The following is a 15,255-nucleotide window of genomic DNA, read 5'->3' on the forward strand; positions in this document are numbered from 1 at the left end:
TCAAAACACCATTCAATGTTGATTCAACATTTACAAAAAGAGGAAGAAGAAAGACTCCCACTCAAATGAAGCTCATTCTTCAAGAGCTTTGCAAGGGTCTAGAATGGGAGGGCTAATAAATTCCCAAGAGGGAATTTGCAAATTTGCAGTGGGTCTCATTGGATCTTTTCCAAACTGCTTGACAGAACCGACAGTGTAACTCTTTAGGCATTAAGTCTCTTCCTCCTCCTCCTCCTCCTCTTCTTCTGGCTGGTTTCCTTATAAAGGGCCAAAAAAATGATAACACCCCCCCCCCCCGCTGCTGGTCGCTCAATATATTCAGTTGTAACACAGGATGTTGCAACACAGCCCTCCTAGCCAAGGGTGCCAACTTGAATAAAATATTGGCGGGGGGGGGATAGCAGGTAAGCCCCACCCTGTATAATTAATCACATGATGTGGCACACACTACCATTTGAATGGAAATTCCCCTCAACTTTGGGGGAGATCACAGCACCCAAAATGGCTGACACGATCTTGTGTTTAAAAACGGGATGTCCCGCTTCCCCCCAGAACAGTTGACAGTTATGCTGTTGAACCGCTCAGAGAACTGTAACTCTGGGAGGAGAGCAGGGGTCTCCTCACAGCTTTGGGGGAAGCCGTGAGCGTTTAAATACCGTTTTAAATGTGCAGTGTGGATGTACGTAGCCTCAGTATAAGGCAGCTTCCTTTGTTAGGAGAGGCCTTCATTTATAAGACAAATAGGCCTATTTCCCCTTGTCAAATGCTGAATAAAATGGAGTTGGATGGGGTGCCCTTACTCTGCACAGGCATTTGGGCATTGTGAGAACTACAGTGAACGTCCCTCAAGGTTATGACTGAGGAGATGACATTTTCAAGACCGATGCAAACAGGAGTGACCTTTGCTTCCTCATTTTTTTATCTCACCGCCCTGCTGCCTGCGGCTATTAATTAACTAGCTGTGTTTCCGGAAGCATTCAGCCATTGAATCCAACGGCTACACTGTGTGAGGGGGATTCTGCCTCAGACGGATCCTACCAGTGGGGAAGATGTCCACCCGGTACCACCAGGCAGCTGCCGACGGCAATCTGGACCTACTCAGAGAAGCCACCAGAAAAGACCTGAACACCTCAGACGCGGATGGGATGACACCGACCTTGCTGGTGGCTTACCATGGCAACCTGGAGGCTATGGAAATAATCTGCCGAAGAGGGTAAATTCAGCAGGCTTTCATAGATGCCACAATGTGTGTGGTTTGTTTGTTATTTAAAATCCTAAAACCTGCAGGGAGAGGGATGGGATAACAGGCAATAGGTTCTTTGTTTTAGAGCTGATCAGATTTCAGGGGATGAGGAGGGGAAGAAAGAAACCCCACCCTGAAGTTGTATCGCATGCTAGTCCTACACAGAGCAGACCTATTGAAATTAATGGGCCTTGATTTCAGTGATTCTAGTGTGAGTCGAACCTAGTTAGATACAACTTTTTGCCTTGTGTTTAAGACATAAAGGAGCCTGTTGGTGGTGCTGTCAGTTTGGGCTACCTGCTTGGTGGTGGAAGCCATGGCAGAGCCTTTTTAGTGGTGGTTCCTCATTTGTGGAATGCCCTCTCTACTGAGGTGTGTCTGTTTCCCTCATTAAGCACTTCTAGGGGGGATTTCTTTTTTTAACAAAAATCCTATTTACCCAGGCATTTGATGGATGAAAGATTCTTGGCAACCTTGGAATTATCAGTGCTGAGAGCTGGTGATCCTTTTAGAAGGTAAACTGTCTTTAGGAGTGTTTAATTGTATTCTTTCATCATTTACATGTTTGCCACTGTGGGCTCCTTTGGAAATAATAAATAATATCAGCAGCAACCTACCGTAAGTAAAGCCTGCTGGGTAAGGCCAATGACCCATTGAGTCCAGCATCATGTTCTCACAGTGACCAACCAGATGTCAATAACACTCCCTCCTTCAGTGGTTTCTATTTGCTGGTATTCAAAGGCATTACTATTTCTGATCATGGAAGCAGACCATAGCCACCATGACTAGTGGCCACTGATATTTGTGTGCTCCATTAATTTCTCTAATTCTCTTATAAAGCAATCCAAGTTGGTGGCCATCATGGGCCTCCTGTGGGTTTGAATTCTGTGTTTAACTTGTCACTGTGTGAATAATGACTTCTGTTCATCTGTCCTGGATCTTCCAATGTTCGGCTTCATGAGAGGTCCATGAAGTCTGGGGTTAGGAGACAGGGAGAAAAACTTTTCTCCATCCACTTTCTCCCATTTCATGCCTAATTTTATAAGCTTCCTTCAGGTCACCTCTTATTCCCCTTTTCTCTAAGCTTAAAAGCCCCAAACACTGTAAGCTTTGCTTATAGATGGATTCGCTCCACCCTCTTGATCATTTTGGTTGCCCTTTTTTCCTGAACCTTTTCCAACTCCACAATAACCAGAGCAGGTCCCAGGTTCTCAGTGGACTTCCTGCAGGGATGCCTAACCATCCTGACCCTTGAGGAAAGAAGGCATCATTTTGTAGAGCCAGGGTGCATGCAGAAATACTGAAGAAGGTTAGAAGAAAGGGCCATAGCTCAGTGGTAACACATCTGCTTTGCATCCAGAAGGTCTCTGGTGCAGTTCTCCAGTTGTCAGATTTAGCACTTCTGTCACACAAGACATGGAAAGCTGACAGTTTTACTAATTGAGGAATATTTAGCAATAACAGGCTTTCAGCGGTCCGAGATCTCACAGCTCATTCCTCACTGTTGGAGTCAATTGACTCGACTGGCTTCTAGCTCCTCCCAAGGTCCTCCTCCGCTTCCTGCTGGTCTTCCTTTGTTCTAATCGCTTGCTCTGCCTCCTGCTTCTTGGAGACTCAGGTGCCGCCAATTCCTCCTTCTCTGGAGCTGAATCCAACACCCTCCTACCACTTGCCTCCTACTTCTGCATCTAATGTAAGTTTGCTGCGAAAACTTACAGGCAGCATTCCAAAGTGAGAAGGGCTTCTCTCACTTGCGTTGTGTGAAAGAATCAAGTTCCTGTTTTCCTCTGCCTCTTCCTTCCCCCCTGCAGACTCCTCTTTGCCGGCCATGTCCCTGACACCAGTTCAACCCTACCTGGAACCCTGGAGAACCCTGTGCACAGTCTATGTAGACAAAACTCTGCTAGATGGTCCCATGATCTGACTCAGAAATAATAATAATGATAAATAATAATTTATTATTTATACCTTGCCCATCTGGCTGGGCTTCCCCAGCCACTCAGCAGCTTTCAACAAAATATTAAAATACAGTAATGCATCAAACATTAAAAGCTTCCCTAAACAGGGCTGCCTTCAGACGTCTTCTAAAAGTCTGGTAGTTGTTGTTCTCTTTGACATCTGGTGGCAGGGCGTTCCACAGGACGGGTGCCACTACCAAGAAGGCCCTCTGCCTGGTTCCCTGTAACTTGGCTTCTCGCAGTGAGGGAACCGCCAGCAGGCCCTTGGTGCTGGACCTCACTGACTGGGTAGAACGATGGGGGTGGAGACGCTCCTTCAGATATACTGGACCGAGGCCGTTTATGGCTTTAAAGGTCAGGTTCCTAGAATCATAGAGTTGGAAAGGACCCTAAGACTCATCTAGTACAATCCCCTGCAATGCAGGAATCTGCAACCATCTGGGGATCAAACCTGTGACCTTGCCGTTATCAGCACCAAGCTCTAACCAACTGAGCTAACCTGGGCCACACCAGAACCATGGCTAGGAGAAAGTGGGGTGTATGTGGTGAGCCTTCTTCCTGAACACTGAAAGGAATGCTCCCAACAAGGAAACCTGTTTAACTCAGAGGTTTCCAGCCCAAAGAATTCAGAACATGGAAGACAATAATTTCTGTAGACTCAAAATTGCTTGTAGACTTCGAAATGGATTGAACAGAATTGAACCAGGCTTATTATATATATATATATATATATATATATATAGAGAGAGAGAGAGAGAGAGAGAGAATACCTGCAATAATGCCTTTAGCACTGACATGCGTTTGTGGGAGACATAGATGATCGAAATTCAGTTAAGAAGCAATCTTCTTCTAATTAGATTCACACAAAGGTACCTCAACCACTGCTTTGTAGCCTGTATTCATCTCTTTCAATCTGCTAGGGTTGGAATCTGCATCAGTGCGTTGAACTGCTCTCTTGAACTTCCACAGTGAAGGGCTGTCTGAACGGGGGAGATGAATGTGGATTTTTGGACACATGTTGAATTGTTCAATGGGCCCAATGAGGAGGATAAGTATCAACAAGGAGGAAATGATAGTATGAGTTGGCGTGGACCCCAAAGGTCATGTAGTCCAACCCCCAGCAATGCAGGAATCTCAACACATGGTCTCCCATCCCATTTGAAACCATACCACACCCTGCTTAGCTTTGCAAATGTGCTAACAGTTTTATTGCTGCATCACCAAGAACGGAACCCTCCAGCTTCCTTTTTATGTGTTAGCCCCAGTTTTTAAAATACTCGTAAAATACACTATTGTTATTTATTTCATTTATGAATTGCCTCCTATGAGGCATCTCAAAGCGATTTCACAACCCAATAAAAATCTGTATGAAGCAATTGCATATACAGTGGTACCTCGGGTTGCATACGCTTCAGGTTACATACGCTTCAGGTTACAGACTCTGCTAACCCAGAAATAGTGCTTCAGGTTAAGAACTTTGCTTCAGGATGAGAACAGAAATCGTGCTCCGGCGGCACAGCAGCAGCGGGAGGCCCCATTAGCTAAAGTGGTGCTTCAGGTTAAGAACAGTTTCAGGTTAAGTACGGACCTCCGGAACGAATTAAGTACTTAACCCAAGGTACCACTGTATAAAACAGTTAAAAACTGTTATGCATACAAAAACAGATTAATAAGTTACATGTATAAAAACAATTTCAAATCCAATAAGGATATTGACTGAGGGCCGTAGTACTGGGGTGTGTGTGTCTGTGTAGAATAAAAGACTAATATGAGCTATGCTGAAATAATGCATAAAGCGGGGGAGGCTCAAGCCTAGGAGGCAACAGAGGCAGTTTTAGGGTATTGTGACTGGTTCATCTGCAGTGTTGTGCTGAGGGGTGTTGTGCTGAGGGGGCGCCACAACAGTGCAGTGTAGAACAGAGGATGAGAGGTGGGAGGCACCAAATGTTGCACATTGTGTCACTGAAATTTGACAGCCCACTGGGGACAGATGTACCCGTCTGTCCAGCACTTGGGACTGTCCTCAGGCCACAACTTCCCCACCCAACCACAAGCCTCACTTGTCCTGCTTTGCGTTCTCCTGACGCAATTTTGTCAGGCTGGAATGTGCCCTTGAATTGTAACAGTGCCTCCTGCTTGCCTAGTTAGAAATATGACTCTTGCTCATCCGCAATGCAGTTCACAATGCAAAAGCAACGGCAGATCCATTTAAAGGACATCAGATGCACATTTAAAGAACATGATCCCTCCTCCGGGAAAAAAAGAAAGAATCACAAGAACTGTAGTTTTGCTCTCACAGAGCTCCAGTTCCCAGCCCCTCTGACAAAATTCAGTTCCCAAGATTTTGGGGGGGAAGAATCTTGTGTGTTGAATGTGCTTTAAATGTATGGTATGCCCTCACATGTGTAGATCCACCTGCTTTTTGCCTCTGAATCCACCTGTCAGTGCTGTTGTGCATTTTAAAATGTATGCAGGAAAATACATCTTCAGCTGCATGTAAGCTTTATTTGTGCACATACAATCAGCGATCACTGGAGAGTCTCAGAAAAAGAGAACTCCAAATTCTCTGATGGAAAGCAGGTATACTTACAGGAAAACATTCTTTACAGCATCAGGGTCGGAGAAAAACTAAGCTTCTAATAGGTTCAATTCCTCTTTTTTATATGGGGAGGGAACCTGTCTCCTTCCCAGTTCCTAAGCAGATGACATTAGGAGCAGAATACAAATCCCAGGAAGTCCAACTCCTGTTATGCTTATCAGTAAAAGCTCATTTGGCATGTTGGCCCCAGAAAGTTGTTCAGAACAGAATGTGGCCCTCAATTCCTCACTGCTGGCTTAGAGTGTTAGAACAGAAGGCAAACTTCAAGTATAGGAAGATTCTTAGTTCCTGGTTTGGGGTGTGGCTTGCTCTTTCATATGCTATGTTTTATTGCCCATAAAAGCAACCTTTAAACAGTACAGTTGCTTATCCTAAATTTACAGCCTAGTAAAATGAATTATCACTCCACAGACTTCACTAATGCAAAAAGGAACCAAGGCTTGTCATTACTGAGGTGGTCAATCTATATAGCCTGCTTGGGCTATACCACTTTGAACTGGTTGGGCGGGATGTCACATGATGAAATGTTCCCCTATGCCAGTGATTCCCAAACTGCGGTCTATGGACCACCAGTGGTCTGCAAACGTCATTCAGGTGGTCCATGGTGAGCCTGTTAAAATGCGGTTTAAAACCATGTACTGTCTAGCACAGTGCATTACAATGACTGCAAGAGGCGGAAAGATCATGACGTGGTCAGTAAATGTCAAGTGGTCCATTGGAGAGAAGCAGGAATTGGAATCCACTCTTCAGTGCAAAATAACATTTTGAGGAAAGGCCATCGCCAAGTGGCAGAGCATGCTCTGCATGCAGAAGGTCCCAGGTACCATCCCCAGTATCTCCAGGTAGGGCTGGGAGATCCTTCAAAACCTGAAGAGCCACTGTAACTCAGCACTCATCCAGACAAAGGCAGGTTTCCCTGGGAAAACCCCAGGACAAAAACAAACAAAAAAAGCCACTGCTCAGACATGGAGCTTTAAAGCCTAAGAAAAGTGGCACAAAAGGAAGTCTGGATGAGCCCTTAGTGTAGACAGCAATGAGCTAGATTTTCAAAATAATGTTGCATGCCACTTCAATCTCAGAGCAGTGCAAGATTCCAGGGGCTCCAGGTGTTCACCCATGGCTCATGTTTCCTTTTGGAAATGAGGCACAGCGGAGACTGTGCTGTCTTTAGGATGTATGGTTTATTTGCACATATACATATGCACACACACACATACAACCTGAGCCTATGATGGAGGGGCTCACAGCATTAACACACCAAGGTGGTTTTGCGTCTTCCATGGCCACAGTCTTGGATGCCAGCAGAAACCAGCCATTACTCTCCCTAGAGCCATCCGACGCAGAGTCCCTGCTTTCTTAATGTCTTATCACCTTGCTTTTGTTAAATTAGTGACTCATACTTAGTGGCCATTTTCATGCTGAGCTGGCTGTTCCGGCAATTGAATCCCAGCTGGAGCTGGGGATTCTGGGGGCTTGATTAAATTCTAACACTTACTAAATCCAGGAATTATGGGGAATCTGGCACCCCCAAAGCCTTTGTTCTCCATCACAAAGGCAAATCCTAAATCTCAACGAGCGAAACTACCATTTAAAAAATGGGTCATCTTCCTGACTTGTGACTGATCACATTAAATTATCTAAGGGACAAACTCAATAAAAGTTTGTGCCTGGTCTGGATTTTATATAAAACCCTTTAGTATAAGACAACAGATGCCCTGCAGCTTATGTTGGAGAACATTGAATCACCGTGACCTGGACTGTAGGGAAACCTATTTGCACAGACAGGCCCTTAATTTCACTGACGTCAATAGGAGTAAAATGAGATTTTAACAGTTTAGCTTAACCCAGTTATGGGTAAACTCATGAGAAGCTATATAGTAGCCCTATGCCTGCATACAAAGCAATCAAAGCTAATTAGAAATAATACTTAGCATCTGTGTAGCGCTTTCAAGTGTTCACATGCTTCATGTGCATTATCTAGCTGCAATCCTTACAACAACCCTGTCAGATAGCATTATTGTCACCCATATTGCTCAGAGAGTGGCTTGCCTAGTGAGTTCATGGCAGAAGCAAGATCCAAACCGTGGGTTGTGGTATTTGTAGCTTACAACATGATCCAGTATAAATCTACTCAGAAGTTAATCCCACTGAGTTCTATGAAACTTTCTTCCCAGCCAAGTGTGACTGTGTCTCTGATGCCTTACACAAGATCAGTCCTCCTAAAACGATTTAGTTCAGCAATTTCCAAACTGCTTTCTTCTACAGAGCACTTGAACGTTGTAGAGAGTTTTGGTGGAGCACTTAATCATTTTTCTGCCTGTTGTAGCAACTGCAGTACTCTGCGCTAGGTGATTTGCAATTGCATTTTTATTGCTTCTGTTTCTTGAATTGTATTATATTGCATTGCAATAACAATGTACTTTGCCCTGAGTTGCTTAGGCAGCATCCACATGGCACTTTCATGACCTTTCCCTAACTGTTAATTCCACATTACATTTGAGCACAAACACTTGTGCTCATTGTATTTGAGCACAAACACAACATAAAAGGCACTTCTGAAACTATAGTGGAATGCCTGCACAAGTTTAGCAACCATTTCCATATTATTTGCAGGTGGGGTGTGTTTGGTTTTTTTGGAAGCAAATAACACTGAAATTAGCATGTAACTTGCACACTATGGTTCCAGAACATAAACACAAAATGCATTATAAAATCAAGAACGAAAGCAAAACAAACCAATAACACCACCCCATAAGAGGGAAGGACAGTTAAACTAGTATACATACCTATGTTGCCTGACCCCTGATTATAGGCGGCATCCCACTAAATTCTACTCAGAGAAACCCATTAAAATGAATGAGAATGACCAACTGAGGCCTATTAATATAAGTGGGTTGCACTGAGCAGAACTTGGCAGGGTGTAATCCCCCGTGGTGAGCTAGGGAAGGTAGATGTCATGGCATTGAGTGTTCTTTCCAGTTCGGTGACTCTGTAATTGTATGATTGCAAGATTGGGGTCCGGGCAAGAGTCTGCTAAAGCAGTTGGACAGGAGTTTACCCAAATAGCTGCACGTGTCTCCTTTGTCCAGAAGATTGTCAGATTGCTATCAATAGCTGCCTTTTGAATGACTGGAAAATTCCTGACAAGGCGGAGATCTTCCCCTGCATCCAAGCAGAGGATGTTTCAGACCGGTGTGTGTGTGTGTGTGTGTGTGTGTAAAGCACAGGGGATCATTTTGAGCCAGGCTGAGGATAGGCAGAGAGATGAAGCTTTGGGACAAACAGTATTTACTGATGCTGTCTGTCTGCCTGCCTGAGTATTTACTATAAAACAATGAACAGGATGGTGATACAATGACTACTGCAATTGACACAAGATAATATCACCAAGGCAACTATCTGTAAACAAACAATAAACATCCATAAAAATGGCAAATAGTTTCTTTCCCAAAACAGAAAGAGGATGATGTCCTTTAGTTTGTTAAACCTCCTTTAACAATCTGAAGGACATCATCCTCTTTTTATGCTCCTCCCGATGGAAACATGCCGATGGGGATAGATATAGCCCTGCTTTAAGTCATTTACATATTGTATATTACTTACTACAAGGTTTGATGACTAAGCTCTTTAGCAACAAAACATTGGATTACCGGAACTACATCCAAACACGGAACCACTGGTATATCACAAGTGGATTCTCTATTACTATGTTTGCAATTGTTCAAGATAAAATCTATTTTGGAAAGAGAAGAAATGAGCACTGAACCACTGATGTATTACAAGTGAACTCTTTATTTATTGTGTTTGCTATTAAGATAAAACCTATTTGGGAAAGGAACTACTTTTGCTGTGGCACCCCAAAACAGGACGTTCTGATTTTATCGGGACAGTTGAGGGGTCTGGGATACGCTCTGAATATGTGGTATATATTCAGCTCCAGTTGAAGACAAGTAATGCCTTCTGTGCAAATGTTTGAAAAGCTTCTCAAGAGCAAATACAGTTGGGAGAACAAAGGGCTCGGGGGAAATAGATGAGTTCTATCAGAATTCAATAGCAAAGCATTAAAGTGAAGTATATAGAGCCAGGATGTGCTTCTTCTTACTGAATTTACAAGACGCTGCCATGGATACAGTCACTGAATGTAAGTCTCAACAATTTATATTCAGAGAGGGAAACCTGCAGATAAGGTTGCCCATATTGCCAATGTCGGGGAAACAGAGATTGTAATTGAATGTATAGCTTGCCCTTCCTCTTCAAGGAGCAAGCACACCCACAGCAAAACTACTTTAAAAACAAGCATTCTAAAAACAGCTGAAAGAGTTACAGTCAAAACATTCTAAAAGGAGTTAAAAACATTTGGTCACCCTGTGATCTCAGGGTTCTCAGGATCAATCATCTTCAGCCATCAAATGCCTGGGCAAACAGGAATGCTTTTCCCTTCCTCTTGAAAGTCAGTAGCAAGACTCCTCTCACCAGGGCGGGCATTTCACAAACAGGGAACCGCCACCAAAAAGGCCTTGTCACAAGTCAATGACAACCACACAACCCTCAGTGATTGTAGAGTTGGACCTGCTGATTGTAGTGTTGAACTAGATATTTAAAATTTTATTTCAAAATATTTCTGGGCTGTTCCCAAGCAATGACCGGAATGGTTTAACCAGCCCTCTTCCCAGGAAACTCTGGGAATTTCAGCTCTGCAACAAAATAAAATGGGAATAAAGTGGCAAAAATTCCCCACACTTAGAAAAGTAGTTCAGCTAGGAATGTGCTGGCCCAGAAGCTGTCTCCTTAGGTGTACTAATTTTCGCCTTGCAGGGAAGAATTAAAAAATGGTGCTCACAGCTATAGTTTGAAGTAGTACCATCCATTCTACCTTATCATGTTGCCTTTGGAAAACTCCAGAGTTGAGTTCAATTATCTGAGTCCTTCATGTTTTTTTCTTTCCAGAGGTAACCCAGATAAGTGTGACATTTGGGGGAACACTCCCCTCCACCACGCTGCCGCGAATGGCCACGTCCATTGCATAACATTCTTAATCAATTTTGGCGCCAATATCTTTGCCCTGGATAATGACATGCGTTCTCCTCTGGACGTGGCTGCCAGCAGGAACCAATACGAATGCGTCCGGATCCTCGACGCTGCCGCTACTGAGCAGAACCTCAAGAATCCCAAGAGAGTCTCTCAGCTCAAGACCCAGGCCCGGCGCAATGCAGAAAGGCAAATCCACGAATGCGAACTGCGTCAGGAGAAACATCAACACGAAATGGCCAGGAATTTCAGCAAAGGATCCATGCATTCGAAGAGGGGGACAGCCACCAGGACGAAAGTCTCCAGTTTCTTTGCATCCACTTCACTGGGCACGCTGCCCCAAAAGATGAAAGACACCTTCACGCGAAGGATGAAAAAGAAAGAGGAGAATCTGGATGGTCAAGAAGCAAATCCCCAAGAGGGAGGTACCCCAGCCGGACGAACCGCCGTGATGGATGTGTTCAATGAAGAAGACGAGGAAGACCTGACCAAGGACTTTCAAAGAAAAAATGGCATTTCTGAAGATGAAGACGAGTTGGGCCAAAGGTCCATCTTCCACCGGCCAGGTCTTGGCAACATTGTATTTAAAAACAACTTGCCCACCATGGGCAAAAACTTTGACGCGGTGATGCTCGAGAAAGAAGGCATCAGCTTCAAAATGCCCAATGAGTTGCTTCAGTTCAAAGAGCCTGAAGATGACGGTGGTGACGCAGATGTGGAGAACAATCCGGAAGAATCTTGGATCGAAGAGGAAATCAGGTGGGATGATGAGAAAGTGGAGACCACCCCCCTGGAGGTGTTTTTGGCATCCCAGAACCTGAACGAATTCCTTCCCATCTTGATGAGGGAAAACATTGATTTAGAGGCCCTCATGCTTTGCTCGGATGAAGACCTGCGGAGCATTCAGATGCAGCTGGGCCCGAGGAAGAAAATCCTTCATGCAGTTGACAGACGAATGCAGGCTCTAGCAAACCCGGGCAAGGCTGGGGATACGCAGTTATAAACCATGAAGTTCCTGCGTTGCAATAGCTCCACCAAAACCGCTGCAGGGTGCAGCTGTTGCAATGGTACTGCGCCCTGCAGGGTGTTAGATCAGGGGTGAGGAACCAGTAACCATTCATCTGTTGGACTCAAACTCCCTTCAGCATGGCCAGTGAGTTGCAGTCCAGCAACAGTTTGAAGGGACACCGCCTCCTCATTCAATGTGTTTAGATTCTAGACAGCAGGGGATTTGAGTTTTTTGAAGCCGTGGTGCAACTTAACAGGTTCAACTGCGGCCTGCATGGTGATGGTTTTAGTAGCTCAGATACATGCATAGGACTGGTTCCTACAAGGGGACAGAGTACCGCCACTTCTGTGATCGTAATAGCAATTAAGGTTTCTACAGGTGATCTTTATATGGAAAAGCGTCACGTGAAGAGACAGGAGCAGAAGGAGGTCATATATGCAAATGAACCCCATATTATTATTGCTAATATTATTATTTATTAAATTTCTATGCTGTCCTTCATCCGAGGATCAGAGGGTGGTTTACAACACAAAAACACAAAGCTACATAGCATAGTAACAAACAAAAACAAAAGGTTGTAGATTGTTTAATTAGCCAAAGGCCTGGGAGAAGAGGAATGCTTGTGGTACAAGTTCCAGAGTGGTTTAACAATCAATCTTTCTTCCAAGGGAAATCAGGGAATTGTAGCTCTGGGAGAGGAATAGGGGGGTCTCCTACGAGCTCTTAACAGATTACACTCCCCATGATTCTTTGGGGGAAGCCATGACGGTTTCAAGTGGGTTGATACTGTTTTAAATGTCTAGTGCAGATGGGTCCTCACATTCCCATGCAGACTATTCTAATGTGAATGTGTTTGTTAACATGCACATCTATGTATTCTCCAAATCCTCGTGATGAAACTCTAAAATGACACCATCCACGCAGCCGCTAAAATAATTTCAGTCAACACAGAGAGGGTAAAGGTAGGTTGATTGATGTGTGCTGGCAGGTTTCAGGTTATTTGCTTCTTTGAGCAAGTGCGCACAGCTTCCCCAGGGAAGCCCATTTTAAAACAAAGCAAGATATATATCTTCCCAGTACATGAAAATGAGATGTCATTCCATGTGACAGCCACTGTAATAACCAGCCTTTGTTCTCATGCAGTATATTTAAGATGGTGAAACCACCGCTGATTTATATCAGGCAAATAAAATTGGAAGTTACAAAGCTGCCTTATACCAAGTCATTTGGTCTGTTTACTCCAATGCTATCAACATTCAGAGGTCTCGGGTGTTGCTCTGATTATTGGAGGGGGGAGGCTTAATGAAATCCACAGACCCCCTCCGTAACACTTCTTAATTTTAGTCATAACTTCCAAAAACACAGGCAGGGACAGAGGAAGGGTGGGAGGGTGGGGGCAGGTTGCCCCGGGTGTCAACACTGAGGGGGTGACAAAATGGTGGGCGGCATTCACAGCAGGGCCTGCAGCATGCCTGAGCCACGCATCTCTCCTGGGAGTGACGTGGTGGCTTGAACACCGCAGGCTCTGCACTGCCCCAAACGGTTCGCCCGCCACCTCCCCCTCAGGGCTCCCCACGCTGCGGATAGCAGCCTGCTGCCCGGCGGGCGGGGCGCCCTGAAACAGAGTGCCCCTCGCGCCGGGCAGACATGGGCCAGCCCCACAAGCTCGGGGGACAGCAGGGAGGCGCAGCGCCACCATCCCGCTGTTCCTCGACCTGGTTCGGTTTCCCCGACCTGCTTTTGGGGGGGAAATAAAGGGAAATTTTTTTTCCTTTAATTCCCCCCCCCAAAAAAAAACTAGGTGCGTCCTATGGGACGGAGCGTCCGATGGGACGAAAAATACGGTATATAGCCCAAGAGAGCATGGAAGTTCAGGTTGCAGATAGCACCTTGGACAGCTCCATGAGGAATTCAAGCTGGAGACTCAGAGCAGCGAGGCTCAAATGTTGCTTCAGCAACAAGCAGCCTCATAAGTAGAGCTGTACCTCAGGCTGGAAGGCTGGCACCGCCTCTGATTAGAGAAGTCTCTTCACTTAACAGGGTCTCCCCAAAGATGGAGAGTCAGACCCTGGGATCACAGCAGACAACCTCGGAAAACAAAGCATTGCAGAGGTGAAGGCCAGACTGCCTTCTTCAGCAAGTATAAAATTACAGAGGGACATAGAGGCAGGGAGCCGTGGGGATGAATTCTCAGGCCCCTATAGCCTTTTGAAACAATAGCTAAGACAGCTGTCACAAAAAGTATCTGGGCCAGGATCCCTGGACTCAGGCAGAAGCTTTTCCCAGCTCTGCTGCCTCAGATATAGTAGCCAGGTGAGCCAAGAACGTAATATGGAGCCTTCTACATGCCGAGCATATGCTCTGCACCTGAACTGTAGGTCTTCTGCAGGTTGGCTGTAGCCCAGACGCCCCAGGAGGAGGAAGGCAAGGTGATCAGCCTTAGACTTGATGAAATGTACAAATGAATGAATAAAGTCAAGGTCTCTGCGATGCAATCAAATGCAAAGGGACAAACTTGAAGTCCAGATGATGAAAGACAGTTACCAGAGATGTATTTTGAATAACCTGCCTTTGTTCATTGCTGCAGGGTAATTAGTATTGGAGAGACAAATTTAGTCTGCATCGCCAGTATGTTACAATTTAGTGATATTACATACTGCGTTTGCATTGTGATGTTGTGAAGTACATAAGGATTTGGGGGGGGGGGGTTGTTGGTATACATTCTATTGGCTTCCAGGCATAGACCTTTTCTTTTTTTGCAAAGTTTTCAAATTCTTATAGACCTACATGATAGAAATATATTGTGTTCATTTCTAGTGATGGCCAAACTTGGCCCTCCAGCTGTTCTGGGACTACAATTCCCATCATCTCTGACCACTGGTCCTGTTAGCTAGGGATGATGGGAGTTGTAGTCCCAAAACAGCTAGAGGGCCAAGTTTGGCCATCATGGATTTAGACCTTGACTTCATTTACTTGCTTGTATCCATTGATTGGTCAGAGATTATGCCCTCCAGGATTGATGAAGTGAACTCCACGACTGGGGGCCCTTTGTCCTCCAGTTGTTGCCAAACAACAATTCACTTCACCCCTGACCATTACCCATGCTGGCTGGACAGGCACCAGATCCCCCATCACTGTCAGGGGTAACCACTCTCTTGCCACCCAGCCATATGCTTGAGCCCCTAGTTGGCAACTGGCATCCTTCAGCAGCTACCACTGCCCACCAGCCATTAGAGCATATCTGCATCAGCATAACATTGCTGTTTGAGATCAGTTGGCTTCTTCAGGCTGTTAGTAAGGCTGTAAAGATCAGGCTGGCTAAACGACATCCCATGCACACATGAGAAATAAAAGTCAAACTGGGTCTGAAATTTTAGAACAAAACAAGCCCCCTGCAGAGGGAGACCCTAAGGCCTAC

General features: G+C 45.1%; 1 protein-coding gene across 1 annotated transcript; it reads left to right on the forward strand.

The window, feature by feature from the left end:
- Positions 1-699: 699 nt before the first annotated feature.
- On the forward strand, positions 700-13,043 carry ANKS4B (ankyrin repeat and sterile alpha motif domain containing 4B). Its single transcript, XM_082199837.1, has 2 exons — positions 700-1,213; positions 10,748-13,043. Exons 1-2 carry the CDS (start codon positions 1,050-1,052, stop codon positions 11,829-11,831), a joined length of 1,248 nt encoding a protein of 415 aa, XP_082055963.1. The 5' UTR covers positions 700-1,049; the 3' UTR covers positions 11,832-13,043.
- The last annotated feature ends 2,212 nt before the right edge of the window (positions 13,044-15,255 follow it).

This window comes from Podarcis vaucheri (assembly GCF_965113315.1).
Source record: "Podarcis vaucheri genome assembly, chromosome: 14".
NCBI classification, from domain to species: Eukaryota; Metazoa; Chordata; class Lepidosauria; order Squamata; family Lacertidae; genus Podarcis; species Podarcis vaucheri.